The sequence below is a fragment of the Camelus dromedarius genome, chromosome 11 (genome assembly GCF_036321535.1).
Source record: "Camelus dromedarius isolate mCamDro1 chromosome 11, mCamDro1.pat, whole genome shotgun sequence".
Taxonomy (NCBI): domain Eukaryota; kingdom Metazoa; phylum Chordata; class Mammalia; order Artiodactyla; family Camelidae; genus Camelus; species Camelus dromedarius.
The window spans coordinates 41,340,905-41,359,332 of record NC_087446.1 but is presented as its reverse complement, the minus strand read 5'-3'; the positions used below and the strand labels follow the sequence as shown (position 1 = coordinate 41,359,332).

Genomic DNA, 18,428 nt, shown 5'->3' with positions numbered 1-18,428 from the left:
AATAGTTTAAAGTTCTTTGAAGATGTGGTTTGGAGGGTGGAGTGGGGAGGTTATTTGGTGTGATACTTTACAATCTGTAGTGTTTTATGTCATTATAGTGACTTTGTAGTCCATATCAAAGGGTGCAACTGCTTTTCTTTTTATTTTGGTGACTGTGTCTCCATGTTTCTGTTTTGCAATGGTGGGAAGCTGCTTCCTGTCTGTGACACCTGGGAAGACACAGTGTGGGCTTACTTTCGGGTGATGGTGGACAGTCTGGTAGAACAGGAGATCCGGACATCAGTAATGACTCTGGATGAAACTGAAGAACTCCCTAGAGAATATTTGGAATCAAAGTGAGTTCGTTGGTTTGTTTTCCATTATGAGGATTTGTAGTGTGCTCTGTGAAGCTTCATTTTGTATCACTTTTTCATATTATTAATGTTATTTTATCCCTTGTTCTTTCTTTCAAAGTTGGACCTTAGAAAAGGTTTTTGAAGAACTTCAAGCTACTGATAAAAAGGTAAATATTAATATTTTAGGATAACTGGAATAGGAAACAAAATGTTACATTGTTGTGCACTGTAGCTGAAAGGCAATAAAGTATGTGAAATCTTGTTATAGTCTCTCTTTCTTTCTTCACCTCTTAATCCAAATGAGAGATATTCTTTAAAAGGAAAACACTAAATTGCATATTTAAATGATACATCATTTCTGTTTCTTTGGTTTAGGATTGGTTTCGTCTAAATATAATGTATTCACACAAGCTAATTTATACCTTTCCTTTTGAAAAATTAAAATATATAGTGGGAAATTAATAAGACTTTCTTTTCCTAGATCTCAAAATAATTTAACTTTTTAAACTAATGTTCTATGAAAATTTTGTAAATAACCAAAGTATATACTTTTAACAAAACAATTGAAAGATGTATAAGTAAGGACTTTATAGTAACTTCCTTCCAAACCCGTTATGGTTATTCTCATTCACTGAGATGATAAAACATTGATATATATGTTCCTTCAATATCCTTCTCCATATTCTTACAAATATTTGTAAATAATGTAGATATTCCAGGATAGGGTTTTGATTTTTTTGATGTTTTTTGCAGCATTCTGCCTACATTACAACCCCACGTCCCCATTTAATGATACTCTTTTCAAGTTGGTGTATATAGATTTAACTTAATCTAACTTATTCTTTTTTTTTTTTTAATTAAAAAAATTTTTTTTAACTTTTTTCGGGGGGTGGTAATTAGGTTTCTTTCTTTCTTTATTTTTGGAGGAGGTTCTGGGGATTGAACTCAGGACCCTGTGCACACTAAGCATATGCTCCACCACTTGAGCTATATCCTCCCCTGGCAACTTACTCTTTTTAATAGGTATATAATGTTCTATAGAGTGATGTATCCTTATTTTTAGTCTTTCCTCTTTTGGTGGTATTTAGGTTGTTTCTAGCACTGCAGTGAACATTCTTGTTTATTTATTCTTGTTTATGCTTATCTACTAGTCCTGTTTCTTTAGGATAAGTTTCCTGAAAGCAGGGTTGCTGAGTTCAAGGATATATGTATATTTAAGTTAATTCCCTGTTGTAGTAGTTAATTCATACTCCTACATGTGATTTATTAATGTGGGCATTTCCCTGCATTCTGACCAGTCCCTAAAGTCACACTTTTAATTTTTGCCAGTCCATCAGATTAGGTGGGAAATAGGAGCTCACTGTTCTTACGTTTCCTTGTCTATTTATAAGGCTGAGCAAGTTTTCTTATGTTTATTGACCATTTGAATTTCCTCTTTCGATCTTTCATCTATTTTTCTGTTGGATTTTATCTTTTCCTTATTGTATAATAGCTCTTTGTATAGTAAAGAAATTAATGCTTTCTCTACCAAGTGTTTTTTACCAGTCTGTTATTTTGGAGATTCCAGTGAATTAAAATAAAACAAGAAAGCCAATGAATAGATATGAATATTAGAAACAGGGGAACATTTATTTATATATGTGATAAAAATATAAGCCTAGAAATTCAAGACTCAGTAAGTTAACTAGAATTAATAGAATTTTTAAAGTATCTAAATGTAAGACAAAGTTACAAAACAAACATAGCCTTTCTGTACATGTTCAGCTAGTTAGAAAAGGATTTAGCTCCCCCAAAAAGTCCCATTTGAATTACTGACCAAAAACTATTAGATACCTAGGAATAAAGTTAACCAAAAATTTGAGGACCTCCATAAAGAGAACTATAGAATCTTACTGAAAGACACAAATAAATAGATATACCACATTCATGGATGAGATGATTTGATGTTAAATATCAGTCATTCCAAAATTAACATAGAAACCTAGTGCTTTGGGGGTATTATTTCTCAACAGAAAATTTCCAGGTAGAAGAATAAGTGAGAAGCAAGAAAATTTGGAAAAGAACAGTAGTTATGGGTTACTTGTCTTACTCAATAATAAAACAGTATAAAGATACAACAAAACATTATGGAATTGGCACAGGAATAAATAGATCACTGGAACCAAAAGTTTGTATTAGATCCAAGTATTTATGAGAACTTAATAGATGACAGAGATGATCTTTCAAAGGTAAAGGGATGATTTATTTACATACACAGTATGGGCATAATTGACTTTCCATCTGGAAGAAAACAAAGCTAGATCTCTACCTCATGCCATATTTAAAATCAATTCCAGATGTAGCAAATATTTGAATATAAAAAAAGAATAAAGGCTGAAAGAAAATGTAGACAACTAAATAAAAATTAAAATATGTTTGCAAAAATATGAATTATTTCCTTCAAAAAAAATCCAACAGCAGATAACTGGTAAGTGATTTTTTCTGCTCTGTGCCTAATCACTATTTTGATCGGTTTTGTTATTCTTAGTACCATTTGCAGAAGTGAATACCCAAAGAATGCTTTCAAGAACCACTGTTTATGTTGAAGGAAATCTTATTGTTTATTTTGCTTAGGTCACATGTGCCCTTCTTTTCTGGTTCACCATGGACTGCCAGGGAAAACAGTAGTGAAATATAAAAAAATAAGTATAAGTTTTATAACATTCACAGAAATTAAAGTGTTTTACCACAGTTCTCTGCTTTCAAAGAGAATGTTCAACCTTCAGTATATATTCCAAGGGCAATATCCTTGGAATATTTTATTTTTGTCTCAAGACCCTTCATTTCCAGTTTTTTATTTATATATGTTCCTTCAAAAGTTGGCGTCTTTAGCTTACCAATCAGTACATACTACACAATGACCATAGTAGATTTACAGAAAATGTAAAAATTTTTTCAGAGAGTTCTGGAGGAGAATCAAGAACATTATCATATAGTTCAAAAATTCCTTATCCTGGGAGACATTGATGGTAAGATATATTTTATTTTACTTTGTATGAGTTCTTTTTTCTTACAGTAAATTTGTAAAAAGCGATCAAAACAATGCATATGACTTACCACATCTTGTAATTATGAATATCAGCCTATTTGAATGCAGCTATTTACTTAATTGTCAGTGAGTCTGAATTGACAGTGCTGTAGGAATACAGTAAATGTCCTTGGGAAGTGTTTATATCTCTTTGATTTTTATATCTTTCATTGAATCTTTGCTTTGCTGAATTATAGGTTTGATGGATGAATTTAGCAAATGGCTCTCCAAAAGCAGAAACAATCTACCTGGACACCTCCTCCGCTTCATGACTCACCTCATTTTGTTTTTCCGCACTCTGGGACTACAGACCAAAGTAAATGAAAATGAGCCATATACCCTTCTCTGCAAGGCTGATGCTATACACCTGTCATCGTGAAAATATGCTACGTTTTTGCTGTTATTTTCTAGAAACAGTAATAAGGGTGCATATAATCTCATGGTCACTCAGTGATAACTCAACTGTGGGTGACCTGTTAGGGTTCTAATCTGGGGCTCCAGAGTGCTGTTGGTTACCTGGTTTTTGGACAGTTTGTAACTTTTAACTCTCATCTGTACCTAAATCTAAATCAACCAGCTGAGCTAACTGAACCAGAATAAGTTCTCTGTGAGATTTTAAACCTTTGTTTTCTTTTTTCTTTTTCTCCTGTCTTAAATGATTGGTAACTTTTGGTCAGAATACATGTAGAAAGCAGAATGATACAGCATTTGAATGCTTGGGTTTTGGACTAAGAATCCTGACCTCACATTCTTACTCAGCAGCTTCTAGCTGTGTAATTCTAGTTAAATAAAACCTCCGTAGGTCTTAATTTCTTCCTCTGTAAAATGTGAACGTAATAGTAACTACTCATAGAGAGTTATGGTAAGGTTAAATCAGGCAATACGTGAACTTTGCTAAGCACTTAGCCTGGCATGTAGTTACTGTTCAGTAGATATTAAAAACCATTAAATCATTACAGCAGATTTTTTATTGGGTATATTGCTGGTGCACATAAGCAGTTGTTTTATCATTTAATTATGTCTTTTTTTTCCTGTGAAGGAAGAAGTTTCCATTGAAGTTTTAAAGACATACATACAGGTAAACTTGAGAATCCATAATTTGATTTTTTTTTCTTACCATTTTAATGAAAACAAAAATCAGAATGATAATATCCAGTGGCAGGAAAGTCATCAAACTCCATAAGAGATCTTTTAATTATCATAAGTACTTTCTCTTGGAATTTAAAATTAATTCTGTTTAGCAGCACAAAGCTGTGTCTCTATGAATCTCTCCTGAATATGTTTGAAATTTTAAAGTGAACTTTTTAAAAAGTACTGCTGATCCTAAAACTTGTTTTATTATTGACACACTTTGATCCTTTTGTGTTTTTTAGCTATTAATAAATGAGAAACACACAAATCTCATAGCATTTTATACCTGTCATTTGCCTCAAGACCTAGCTGTTGCTCAATATGCATTATTTTTGGAAGGTGTTACAGAATTTGAACAGCGCCACCAATGCCTGGAGCTGGCTAAAGAAGCAGGTAAAAGTGGTTGAGAATTTTATCTGTTGGGCTTTGTAGGCAGGTATCATTTTGGCTCTAGTAACATTTATCCTTCTAGTTTTAAATTTTTTTTTTTTGAGAAGGGAAAAAAGAAGAATGAGATGTTCAATGAAATTCTGTTTTAGGAATGAAATAACTTACACTGTAACTCGTGTAAAATATTCTTTAATTTTGGCATTTTTTAAGTAATGTCTTTCATATTTTATATGTTACATTTTTAAAGAATTGTTATCCCAAATTTACCAAATCTTTGTGACTGTTTAGAGAATATTAGTGCGTGTGATTAATTTTTGTTTTTGTCTCTTCAAAAAATTCTTTAGATTTGGATATTGCAACTATAACAAAAACCGTAGTTGAGAATATTCGAAAGAAAGATAATGGTGAATTCAGTCATCATGACCTGGCCCCAGCCCTAGATACTGGCACTACTGAGGTAGTTTGAGGGATGGGGGAGGTGTGGTATGTAACTCCTAATAATCCCTCATGTTATGGTTTTGTGAACTTCTATCTTAAAATACTCTGGCTTCTTTCCTTTTTTAAGAATTTTTCTTTGTCAGCCAAACTGTAACAGTTGGCAGCAAACTTATGGTCTTATGTCAAGTTTTGCTTAGTACTAGCATTATGTTAAAGGAAGCTTCTTTAATAGAAAAGACCTGAGCATTGGATTTTTGCTCATTAGATTGTTCTAGATACTTGATCAATCACTAACTTTTATGTAGCTTACTTATTCCTGTTTTCAGAGAATAGAAAGTTTTATCTAGGAAAGAAAAAAACTTTAGAGGAGCACTTAAAGGAGTCACATGATTAAGTTGGTGGGACATCGAATATATAATTCCAGGTTCACAGTCCAGTAAGTTTTTTCTATAATTTAACAGAGAGCTATTAAACGTGAAAATAAACTAGGAAAAGCTATATTCTTTCACAATTTTGTAACTTGAGTGAAAATATTCACTAGAAGTACAGATGTAAGTTAACTCTACTAATTTGCAGAGTATCTTAGAAAAAAACAAAACTGACATTTATCTTTTTCCAATTAAATGAATAGGAGGACCGTTTAAAAATTGATGTAATTGACTGGTTGGTATTTGACCCAGCACAGAGGGCAGAAGCACTAAAACAAGGCAATGCGATAATGAGGAAATTCTTGGGTATGCTGAATTTTTATATTCTTTTTAAAAGTTTTTGTTTTGTTCTTGAACTTTGTTTTTTGTTTTTTTAACCCTTTCAATAGGATAAGATATGAAACAGCCACTCATATATTAAACATGGTATTATGAAACGAAACATATTTAACAGTGAATTTTCATGTCCTACTCAATTTTGCATATAATCTCAAGGCTTTGAAAAATGTAATTGCTTTTTTTAAGACACAGGAAAGTATGTACAGGTAAGTGCATTTAATGAATCCTTTTGTGACTGTCACACTGAAATAAGTAAAAAGCCCAGCCCTTAGGTAGAAAGATCACCCAGACCTTTAACAGAAGTACCTTGGAACCTGAAATGGTTACAGCTCAATGTGAAAGTTGCAAACCAATAATTTGACTCCTTTAGAAACCATTACACAGAAATCCATGTATTTTGAAAAGTTGTATATCTTTTTTACAGCATTAAAAAAGCACGAAGCTGCAAAAGAAGTATTTGTGAAAATTCCTCAGGATTCGATAGCAGAAATCTATAACCAGTGGGAGGAACAAGGAATGGAAAGCCCACTTCCTGCCGAAGATGATAACGCTATCCGAGAACATTTGTGCATCAGAGCTTACTTGGTGAGACTGCAAAGAAAACCACAAGTGTGCCTTTCCTTATGATGAGTTTTCTGATTCACTCTGAGTTTTAACTGTTTTTCCAGATGTGGTGGTTGGCTCATTATCGTACCTCCCTTGTGCTGTGGTACTGAACTAGATATATCCACAAGGACTTTGCAGTCATGACCTGGTCCTCATTTGCATAAGCCTCTAATCAGTGCTGACCAATCAAGAACGTCTCACGTGGTAGATAGTAAAATATGTTTTCTTAAGATTCTCTGAAAGCTTATCTCAACTTTCACATTTATGCTTTTGGCAATAGCTGAGAAAAGCAAGATAATCTATATTATGACTAAAATAAAAACATATTCATTCAAAATTCAACAAACAATGAAATGATTACATTGGGCTGGGTTCTAGGACTAAGTCTGGATGGCTTTCTATCCTTGCCCTCTAGAATCTAACGGGCTAGTCAGGAAGACAGACAAGTAAACATGAGAACATTACAAACAAAACACTTACTCACCATGATTTTTCTTTTTTTGGCATAAAAAAGAAATGTTAAACAATTTTATTTCTTGATGCTGCAAAATTATTTCTAAGAACCAAATTTTTAAAAGCTTTGTTGAACATATGTGAAAAGTTTTCTTTTTTTGTATTTTTCTATTTTTATTTTACATTTTAGGAAGCCCATGAAACCTTTAATGAGTGGTTTAAGCATATGAATTCAGCTCCACAAAAACCTACTTTGATACCTCAAGCAACTTTTACTGAGAAAGTGGCTCATGAACACAAAGAAAAGAGATATGAAGTAAGTTGAATATAGATGAGACGTGTCTACTGCATCTTAAAAATACATGTCATATATTTAAAGAGATCCTGACAACTGAACTTACTTGCAAAATGGAAACAGACTCAGACTTAGAGAATAAGCTTGTGGTTGCCTGGGGCTGGGGGAGAGGGGGATAAATTGGGAGTTAGAGATTTGCAGATACTAACTGATTTATATAGAAGAGAGAAGTATATTCATGCTGTATAGCACAGGGAACTATATTCGCTATCTTGTAGTAACTCAGTTGTGAAAAAGAATATGAAAACGAATATGTGCATGTTCATGTATGACTGAGGCACTATGCTGTACATCAGAAGTTGACACAACATTATAAACTGACTATACTTCAATGAAAGTATATATATACAGAAAAATATTTAAAGCAATCCTTTCCTCAGCAGTTACATTCCTATTATAACAGGTGATCGTCCTTATTACTGTTCTGCTTTGAAAAAAGCCATCTGTTTGGTTACATTTCTGTAGATAATTAACCAAACATGAAACATACCTTCAGGTGACAGTAGTGTTCATTTACATAGTTAATAATTTAGTGTTTTATTTAAAAGTAAAAAGCCCAGCCCTTAGGTAGAAAGATCACCCAGACCTTTAACAGAAGTACCTTGGGACCTGAAATGGTTACAGCTCAATGTCTGTTGATGTGTATTATATATTTGGCTCACTGAATGTCAGCTCTTTACAATGGTATTCCATATATGTATTTTCCTGTCTGTACTTTATAAATATATCATTTATTGGTTTCAGTCCGTTATATATCTGACTTGTGTTTGTTTTGCAGATGGATTATGGTATTTGGAAAGGGCATTTGGATGCCCTAACTGCTGATGTCAAGGAGAAAATGTACAATGTCTTGTTGTTTGTTGATGGAGGGTGGATGGTAGATGTTAGAGAGGTAAGCTGTGTGCACTGTTTATAGCTAAAAACAGAAACAAACTATGTCTTTTAAAAGTTATTTTCTGAGTAGGAGCATCTGCAGATCTTGTATAACCTTGGTACTCATAACTGAACATCCCATAATTTAAGCTTAACCTGAAATACTAGCTAGGGAATATAAGAACATTTGGCCCTTGTCTAAACTATTTCTTCATATTTAATGTTTGCTCAGGATACTGAAATCTAATCTTTTTAAATTCTGGACCTAAAAATGTAATTATACACGTATTCAACTCAATTTACAGATATGAAGATAAATCTAGTGTAGTATGAGTTAGAGATATATAAGGCAGTCGCTCTCACTTCTGAGCTGTCCATTTAAATGACCTGGAGAACTTTTCAAAAATACTAGGTTCCACTAGCAATTACCAGTGGGGAGGGGGAGGGAGGGACAATATAGGGGTGCGTGAGTTTGAGATACAAACTATTGAGTGTAAGACATGCTCAAGGACATAGTGTACAACACAGGGAATATAGCCAGTATTTTGTAAATGGAGTGTTACCTTTAAAAATTGTGCTGTAAATAAAAAAAAACCTTTTGAAGAGTCCCCAAAACACATGAAAATTAAATGCAGTATGTGGTCCTAAACTGGATCCTCCATTGAGGAAGAAGATGCTATAATGGACACTCTTGAGTCAGTGAGTATTACATCAGTGTTAAATTTCCTGAAATAGTGAACAGCATTGTGATTATATATTAGAAAAAATTCTCTATTTAGAAATAAACACTGAAGCATTTAGAGATAAGGAAACATGATGTATGCAGCCTGACCTCAAAGGGTGAAAAAAATGTGTGTTTATAGACACACACATGGGTGCAGATCATAAAACTAACAGGTCAAAGACTGAACAAAGCAGGGTAAAGTGTATTGAGATATTCTTTGTAGTATTGTAGTTTAATTGGTTTGAAATTATTTCCAAATAAAATATATTTTTAAATACAAAATAAAACACTGGGTTCCACCCCCAGAGGTTCTGATTTAATTGGTCTGAGGTAGGACTAGACTTTTTTTAAATAATCTGAAGAGGTTTAACATGTAGCCTGGCTTGAGAACCAGTTACAGAAGTACTGAATGCCATAAGAAAGGCATAGAGGAGGCATTTTGTGAGCTCAGGAAAAGAAAAGGTTGCTTCTGCCTGGAAGAGATCTGGACAGGATGCTTGAATGGTATAGCATTTGACTGAACCTTGAACAAAGGGGTAGAATTTGGATGAGCTGAGGTGGGGGAAAGGAAGGATACTTACTGCAGGCGATAATCACCTGAGGGAAAGACACTGAGGCCTGCTCCTGCGGCAGAAACAGAACAGTGAGTAACTCAGCTGTACCTCCGCAGACCGATATTCTGTCCAAGGATTGTAAATGCCAGGTTCTTGGATAATAGGTTTATTATTTTGAACAGAAAACCATAGGAGTGTTGTTGGTATCTTTCCTTCTCCCATTCCCTGAATCCTAATATAGTTGCCTCCTTTTTTTTTTGTTTTGTTTTAGTTTTTCCTACTATATTTTTCTAGCTCCTCTGGCTTCCTTTTCTGACCAGAAGCAAAAACATTAGAGACAGAAGACTAGATTTGAGCCCCTGTTTGCTACTATTCCTGATACAGTAATTATCTTAATTATCTTAAATTCTCCACTTCTTATATTAAAAGCTGACTTCATAAAAAGTTTTGCACTTTAGCAGGTTCCTTATGCTAAAGTTGTCTCTTCTGATTCATGCTGGTTCTCATGAAGATAAATTTTCAGTGTTGTGAAATGCTAATTAAATGGTATTTAAATTTTGAGAAGACTTGATGCCTTATTTATGCATAAACCTTTGTTATTCTCAGTATTAATCTTAGTAGATTGGACAGTGAAAGCCACAGAACAGTTTGGAGTATTATAAAAATGGAGTTGGAATGGAAGGCAATGAATGATACCATTTTTTAAAATCAGACATTCAAAAATCAATATTCAGTCTCAATGACTCCTTCAAATCTAATCTAGACAAGAGGAGATTTCTTGAACAATCAGATGATAAGTAATGATACTTTGAATCACCTTGGTTGAGTTTAGCTTAATACTCTTACATATTCAGCGAAGCGAGAAATTACTCAGGGCTCCTGCCGGCACATGCATCACTCGTATAAGAATTAGGAAATGGTGCCCATTCTCTTACACAGATAGATTGCAGGCCAGGTGCACATGACCTGTAGAATGGATCACCAGTTAGATTTCAGCACCCACTCACTCACAGCACCATTGTGCAAGGCACAACTGTTCAACAAAGCCATGGCCTTATATGCTAACCCCTACATCTGCACCTCACTTTTTACGTAACTGCAGAATGGTCGGAGACTAGTGGCATGCAGGCCACACAGGGGAGCAGGGAGGTCAGGTTTCCTACTTTTTGCCATCTCCACCTCTACCACATTCAGTTGAAGCCTCAGCTGTCTTTCCCTTGCTTCTACTCTTTCTTATACAGTCTACTACTCATATAGATCAGCTAGTAATCCTTTTAAAATGAAAAAGATGTCACTTTCCTACTTAGAACCTGATGGCTACTCATTACACTTTGAATAAAACTGAAAGTTTTTTCCTTGACTGCCAAGATCACATGTACCCTGGACCTTGGCTGCCTTCCCAATCTTGTATCCCACTGCTCTCCCTCACTATAATCTTTTTTTGTTTATATATTTAGAGGATTTTTCAAAGCTTTTGTTCATTCAGTTGAGAAAAATATAGGTTGTAGCAGAGCAGTTTATTCCCCTTTCCTTGTGGCAAATTGCTGGGCCCATCACGGATGATTCTGGATGGTTGATAGCAGCCAGTCTGCTGGTAAGGGAATCTGTTCACAGTCAGCAGAAGAGATGACACCCTGATATTTGGCAGCAACAGGATTTAGGAGGGGCAGGTGCCAGAATCCAGCCTGTGAGATGAGTGCATCAGTGAGCCTGCAGTTACTTTCAGGTGTTAAAGAGTCTAGGATCTGGGGGTACTTTTCTTCTTTAGCGTAGGGAGAAAAAGTGCATTGGAGCACATTTGGAATGACCCAGGAAGAAGTGGTCCTCTCATTCTCAATGGCTCCAAGTAGGAATCACTAATATGAATTATGATTAAGACCTTGAGGTGTTTTAAATCCACCTCTGAAAGTAGTGAGTGCCTATTTGAGAAAAGAAATGAAGGTCCTTTTCCTTTTAAAGCTAACAAAATGCAAAGCATGCATTTTACTATTTGCTTCTCTGTATCCATAACTCAAAACAGGACAAAAAGGTTGATAGACAGTAACTTTTCCTGTGTGTGGAAACCTGACCTGTCACACCAAGTTGTAATGGTTACTCCTTGATATAATTTCCAGGTTACATTGTGTTGCTTCATACCTTCACTTACATCTACCGTGAAAAATGTTTTAGCAATTTAATATTATAGCCTCTCATATGAAGAAATTTTTAGTGATTAATATAATTGTCATAAGGAAAAATTTTTTAAAATTCATTAGGTATCTTATTAGGCTTTTAAAATAGCCAGTTACTATTTTAGTTTGTCCTGTTTTTGTTTTGTTTTACACTATGAGTACTATGGATTTCCTTCCAGCTTTTAAGATTATTTCAGAAATTTTATTGTGGTTGGGTACCTTTTTATTATTTTAATTAATTATTTTAGTTTTCAACTTTGTTGTAAGAAAATGCAGTGGGCATAAAAGGGCTATTCTTTTTTCTGCACTCTTAGTGTCCCACAAAACCTTTTAGAAAGATCCATGTATACTTAGAAAGAAATGCTCTTTGTTTTCTCTGCAGTAAGTTTTCCTCATGTATCTGTTAGCTGTCTCATTCATTGAATTATTCAGATCTTTAGAATCTTCCAGTTTTTCTATTTTTAAAAAATTATACAAAAGCATCTTAAATTCATTCTTTGTTTAAAAAACAAAGCATTTGCAGTGAAGTTGTCATCCCTGCACACCTCTTCCCTCAGCCTGAGCCTTTTTCCCAACAGGAATGACTGCTATGGGTCTGGAATGTCCTCACAGACTTCCCAATATCTGTCTGTATTTCCATCTGTATATAATCAGGGGAGTGGTGAATATTTCTGTTCTGATTTTTGTTCTGGTCTCTAACTCTTTTCCTTTTATGCATGTTTTTATTCAAGACATAGTAAATACAGGTTCAGAAGCATTTTGTTTTCATTAACAGACTTGTAGCTCCTCTGAAGTAAATTTTGTTCATCTTTGTGTTTTTTTGTTTTTTTGTTTTTTGCCAAAAACTCATGTCTACTAGATACCATGATTGAAACCCTGCCTTGTTTTATTTTTAATGGGCATGATAAGATTTATAGAAACTGTTTAGCTTCTACCTGTTGCATTTTGATTTGATTCATTGACTTTTTTGTAAGAGTATTTAGCTTACTGTTATTAAAATGACTACTTGATGTCTGTCTGTAGGATGCTGAGGAAGACCATGAAAGGACACATCAAATGGCTTTACTGAGAAAGCTCTGTCTGCCAATGTTGTGTTTTCTGCTCCACACCATACTGCATAGTACCGGTCAGTATCAGGAATGCCTGCAGTTAGCAGATATGGTATCCTCTGAGCGCCACAAGCTGTATCTGGTAAGTTCTAGAGTATTTACACTTTTACATTTTAGTGATTTGGTAAACTCTGTAGTAATATTTAATTTTGTGAGATGTGTTTATATTTTTTTAGCTGCTCTTAGATTTAATAGTCCAATTTTAATGTTTGCGCCTTTTTATCTAAAATGTGTATACATTTCTGAGCAGTTAGAAGTATATAGACTGGCTCAGAAAAATAGGTTTGAAGTTCCTGAGCTGTGCTAATATACTGGCCCCTGGCTACATAAGTCTTAAAGAGGAGTTTCTTCTGGTATTAAGCTAATCAGGTTGATTAGATGGCTATAAATTCACCTTCTTCCTTTTTCTAATTCTTAACTCTTTTCTCTCATTTTAAAAAATCAGGTATTTTCTAAGGAAGAACTAAGGAAATTGCTACAGAAGTTAAGAGAATCCTCTTTAATGCTCCTAGACCAGGGACTTGATCCGCTAGGATATGAAATCATCCAGTCTTTGTAATCTCAATAATTTCCATGATAAATCGAGTTTTTTTGTAAAATACATGTATTTGTAATTAGTGTTTTTTTTTTTCTTTTGCATTATCATGGGGAATATATTTGTAAAATTCAGACATTTGAATTTTGTACTTTTAAGAATACTGTGGTGACACTTTGAAAATTTAATGTATTATATCACTATTTCCCTGTTTATTAATAAAATCATATAAAAATTTAAAATTTCTACTCTTACAAACTCCAGGATTGTCTCTGTATTGTGTAATAAGAAATGATGTTTACTATTATCCTACTTTTCCCCTATGATCATAAGGACTGTGTTATCTTAAAATTATAAACAGGATGGAAAACAGATACATTTTTAAGCTGGGTTTGTAATTCCTCATAAAATTTAGTATTTTTAAAATATCACACTGAGTTAGATGAACATAGGAAAAATGTTTTCTAAAGATTGTTTTCTTTATTTTGAAGACATTTCTAGTTTATTAGCTCTCATTCAACAAATCTGCTCCAAAATAAGTTGGAGCGTGTAAAGACTTAACATAGTGTCTGGCACACAGCACTGAATAAATTGGGAATACAAAATGAGTAAGATCTAATCCGGCCCTTGTAGTCTGGGAAATGCAATAAATATATTTTTTTAAATGCCATTAAAAATACAAGTAATCTGTTGGCAGAGTATAAATTAAGAGTATGGGATTAACAGATACAAACTATTATACATAAAACAGATAAACAAGAATATACTATATAGTACAGGGAACTATGTTCAATATCTTATAATAACCTATAATGGAATATAATCTGAAAAAACACATATATATATATATATATATATATAACCGAATCACTTTTCTGTACACCTGAAAGTAACACAGTATTGTAAATCAACTATACTTCAATTTTTAAAATGAGAAAAGTCAGCCAGCTTCCTAATGAAGCTAAGGGAAAAAAAAGTACAAGTAAGCTGAGCAGGAGGAAACTATTTCCAGTTAAAAGGTTTCTGAGGAAGTAGCATTTGAGCTGGGGTTTGAGTAATGCCTGAATTTGGAAAGACAGAGAAAGCACAAGAGTGAGGCACTGAAGATTAGGAAATTGGTCTGGGCAAGGCCTACAAATGGTAAATGCTTGTTTATGAATCAGCAAATATACCAAACTGACTCGAGTGTAGAACTCACAAATGAGATGACTGAAAGAGAAGGTGACTCTAAGAGAAACCTGATGCAGATTAACAACTCCCAAAGCTAGCTGATCATCTGGGTCACATGATGAATTTGTTAAATGTATTTACGGACACTACCCCTAGAGCTGCCTGGCTCAGGAGCCTAGGATAGGGTCATAGAATTTGTGTTTTTAAATATGGTAGGCCGTAGGTGATTCTAATTAGCTAGGTTCAAGACATTCTGGCTTAAATCAGAGATGAGTATTGGTCCTCCTCCTGTACCCAAGACAAACGGCAGTAGTTGATCTTAACACTGTCCTCCTGGCATTATTTGGGGAGAGGTAGAGGTAACGGACTCTGCCTAAAGTTTTGAATTATGCTCAATAAAGTGATCCAAAGATGAAATGTTTACTTCTCAAAACCTCTTCAATTCTTACCCCTTACTACGCATCCATTTAAAAAATGAGGTAGAAGTATGAACTGATGTGAAAATATAACTTTAACAAAACATGTACCGAATTTGTATGCTGAAAACTACAAAATGCTAATGAAAGAAAACAAAGGAACAAAATAAGTGGAGAGACACACCGTGTTCATTCTTTGGAAGACTCAACATAGTAAAAATTTCAATTGTCCCCAAATTGATATATGGGTTTTACACAATTCCTATTAAAATTCTAGTGTAAAATAGTTGTAAATTAGTTGGTATGGTTGAATTAATATTCTTAGGTTTGATAATGGTATTGTGGCTAGGTAGGAGAGTGTCCTTACTCTAAGGAGATGCATACTGAAATATTTAGAAATAAAAGGTCATGAAGTCTGCACTTTACTTTGAAATGGTTTAGCTTTAAAATAATACTATATAGATAAAGCAAATATGGCAAAAATGTTAATTAGTGAATCTATATGAAAGACACAGGTGTCTTTATTATACTAGTTTTTCAACTTTTCTGCAGATGTAAAAATTTTCAAAATAAAAGATTTGGGTAGAGTTCAGTAAATTGTGAGGGAACCACTGAATATCCATATGGAAAATAATGAACCTTGACCCCTACTTTATACTGTACACAAAAATTAGAGATGTATTGTAACCTGAATATAAAAGCTAAAACTATAAAGCTTTTAAGAAAAATAGAGAATATCTTTATGACCTGAGAGTAGGTAAAGATTTCCTATACAAGAGACAGAAAGCAGTTACCACTAAGGAAAAAAATTCATCAATATATACAACTTCTGCTCATCAAAGACATCATTAAGAAAATAAGCCATAGTCTGGTAGAAAATATTTGCAGAGATATATCTGGCCCAAAAAACTCATGTCCAGAATAGATAAGAACTCCTACAATTTCATAATAAGAAAAAGGCCAAAAAAAAAAAAAATCTAGAGTGGGCAAAACATTAGAATACGTGATTCAGAAAGGAAGACAATACATAAACAATGTGCCCATGAAAAGTGTTCAAATCAACAGTGAATGTAAATTAAAACCACGATCTGTCACTACACATCCATCAGAATGGCTAATATCAAAAAGACTAACAACCAGTGTTTGCAAGGATGTGGAGAAACTGTGACTTGGACACACTGCTGGGGGGAATGTAAACTTGTAGAATCTTCAGGAAAAGTTTGGACTATTTCTTATAAACAATCACCTACCTTTCAACCCAGAAATTTCACTCTTACATATTTACATAAGAGAAATGAAAATAAATTCCACAAAGATACCTGTACAAAATATTCATATCAGCATTATTTATAATAGCCAAAACCCGGAAATGACCCATATGCCCTTCAATGGGAGAATGCTAAACAAATTGTGCCGTGTTTATACAAAACAATACTACCCAACATGAAAACGAAAGAGCTGATCTAGTCAACAAAACCTAGCCACAAAAGAATACATACTGTATGATCCATTAATATGAAATTCCAGGACAGTTAAAACTAATCTATGGTGAAAATAAATTAGAACAGTGGTTTCCTCTTGGGGGTGGGGTAGGGACTCTCTTGGGAATTTTGTGGGGTGTTGGAAATGTTCTGTATCTTGACAGGGGTATGCATTACTAAGTGCATCCATTTGTCAAAAAGTGTACAAAGTTTGGACATTTCACTGAATGCAAATTTACCATTTAAAAATTAAATGGGGTGGGGAGTAGGGATACCTGAAACAAAAATGGCAGTTGGTGAAGCCAGGTCTGTTGGACAGAATTGATTACCGTGGGGTGGGTATAGCTAAGTGGTAGAGTGCTTGCTTAGCATGCATGAGGTCCTGAGTTCAATCCCTAGTACCTCCACTAAAATAAAAAAAATAAAAAAGGATTGACCACCATAGCATTTTAATCTTGTTTGGAATTTTTCATAATAAAAAAAGGTAAAATGGACCAGGAGCCAGAGAAATTTGGGTTTGAATCTTACTCTTATCCCATTCTAGCTGCAAGATTAACACCCATGACATCTCTTTTCAACCTCTGTTAGTGATAATAATAATCACACTTCAGGACAAGTAAGGATAAAGGCCCCTGTGCTTTGGTGAGGAAGGCAGAGAAAGCCACTTAATCAACTGAATCAGACTGGGGAGGTACACATTCTGGAAGAGTAGGAAATTGAATGAATGTCACAGGTGGGGTTAGGCTCATGAAGGCCTTGAATGGCAGGATTAGTAAACCTAACCCAATAAGCATTTGGAATCTGCTAAATATTTTTATATTTTAGCCCAAATTTCAGAGTTCATATTTTAACTATTTAACAAATAGTTAACAAATTTCAGAGTCAATAATTTAACATATTTTCAAATATTATAAAGAGAAATAGAGGAATGATAAAAATATAATTTATCATTCACGCTTAGATTAGCAGTCTGAATCTATAACCACAAGGAGAAAATGAACTGGGTAGACTAAATGAAGATAAGCTAATTAAGAGCTAGGCCGTTTCTTGGGGAGCAGGTGAGGGTAAACGTCTGATAAGTCACTGACCAGTAAGGGTTCTGTGGATCCAAACTGGATGAGAGGGTGGCAATATAAACACACGACTGAGAAGGCGCACAGTACAGAAGGAATTGGTAGTTTGGTGGCATGACAGGAAGAAAAGCTTATCAGGAAGACAGTTTTAGGAAAGCTAGACTTCAGACTTTACGTAATTAACTTCTCATTCTCAAATCTTCATATGAATCATTTTCTTGGGGAACCCCTTGACCACATCTCCCTTGGCAAGTTTAGATCAGGTTCTTATTACACATTCAAAGGATTATATTTTGTTGCTTCAGAACATTCACTTCTCATGGTTTACGATTGTTTAGTGTCAATTATAATTGTCTAGTAACATGTGTGAGAAAGGGTCTGGTCTGATTTTACTTGCCATTACCTCCCAAGTGCCAAATACAGTGCCTGGCACAGAGCAGATGCTCAATATTTGAATAATTCTTAAAGAGGCAATTGAAACTGTCCGACTACTTAGGAGTTAAAGACAGAGAGACTACTACATTGTTCTGGAGACTGTGGGCAGGCTAGGCTAATCTCGGGGAAATTCACAGCCTTCAGTCTTTTTAAATAAAAATAAATGAACTGACCATTCCATTCAAGAAATCAGAAAAAAGTCAGAGTGAAAAAAATGAAACAAAATCATTGTAAGCTATCTTTGAAAAGGCCAATAAAATACACAGTTACGCACAAGGCTAATCAAAGGAGAAAGGAAACCCACATGCATGTTTAGAGTAAGTAAAATGATGTAACAACCGATGA

At 34.2% G+C, this 18,428-nt stretch overlaps 1 protein-coding gene across 2 annotated transcripts in view; it reads left to right on the top strand.

The window, feature by feature from the left end:
- NUP107 (nucleoporin 107) overlaps nucleotides 1-13,750 on the top strand; it is a 37,397-nt gene extending 23,647 nt beyond the window's left edge. For both annotated transcript variants that reach the window (XM_010994196.3, XM_031462809.2), the window contains exons 16-28: nucleotides 190-335; nucleotides 454-502; nucleotides 3,274-3,343; nucleotides 3,600-3,718; nucleotides 4,442-4,480; nucleotides 4,776-4,926; nucleotides 5,268-5,380; nucleotides 5,993-6,095; nucleotides 6,553-6,713; nucleotides 7,378-7,503; nucleotides 8,321-8,434; nucleotides 12,888-13,055; nucleotides 13,419-13,750. In XM_010994196.3, the coding sequence (XP_010992498.2) occupies nucleotides 190-335; nucleotides 454-502; nucleotides 3,274-3,343; nucleotides 3,600-3,718; nucleotides 4,442-4,480; nucleotides 4,776-4,926; nucleotides 5,268-5,380; nucleotides 5,993-6,095; nucleotides 6,553-6,713; nucleotides 7,378-7,503; nucleotides 8,321-8,434; nucleotides 12,888-13,055; nucleotides 13,419-13,532 (1,473 nt within the window). In that variant the 3' untranslated portion in view covers nucleotides 13,533-13,750. The remainder of the gene's footprint in view (nucleotides 1-189; nucleotides 336-453; nucleotides 503-3,273; nucleotides 3,344-3,599; nucleotides 3,719-4,441; nucleotides 4,481-4,775; nucleotides 4,927-5,267; nucleotides 5,381-5,992; nucleotides 6,096-6,552; nucleotides 6,714-7,377; nucleotides 7,504-8,320; nucleotides 8,435-12,887; nucleotides 13,056-13,418) is intronic.
- The last annotated feature ends 4,678 nt before the right edge of the window (nucleotides 13,751-18,428 follow it).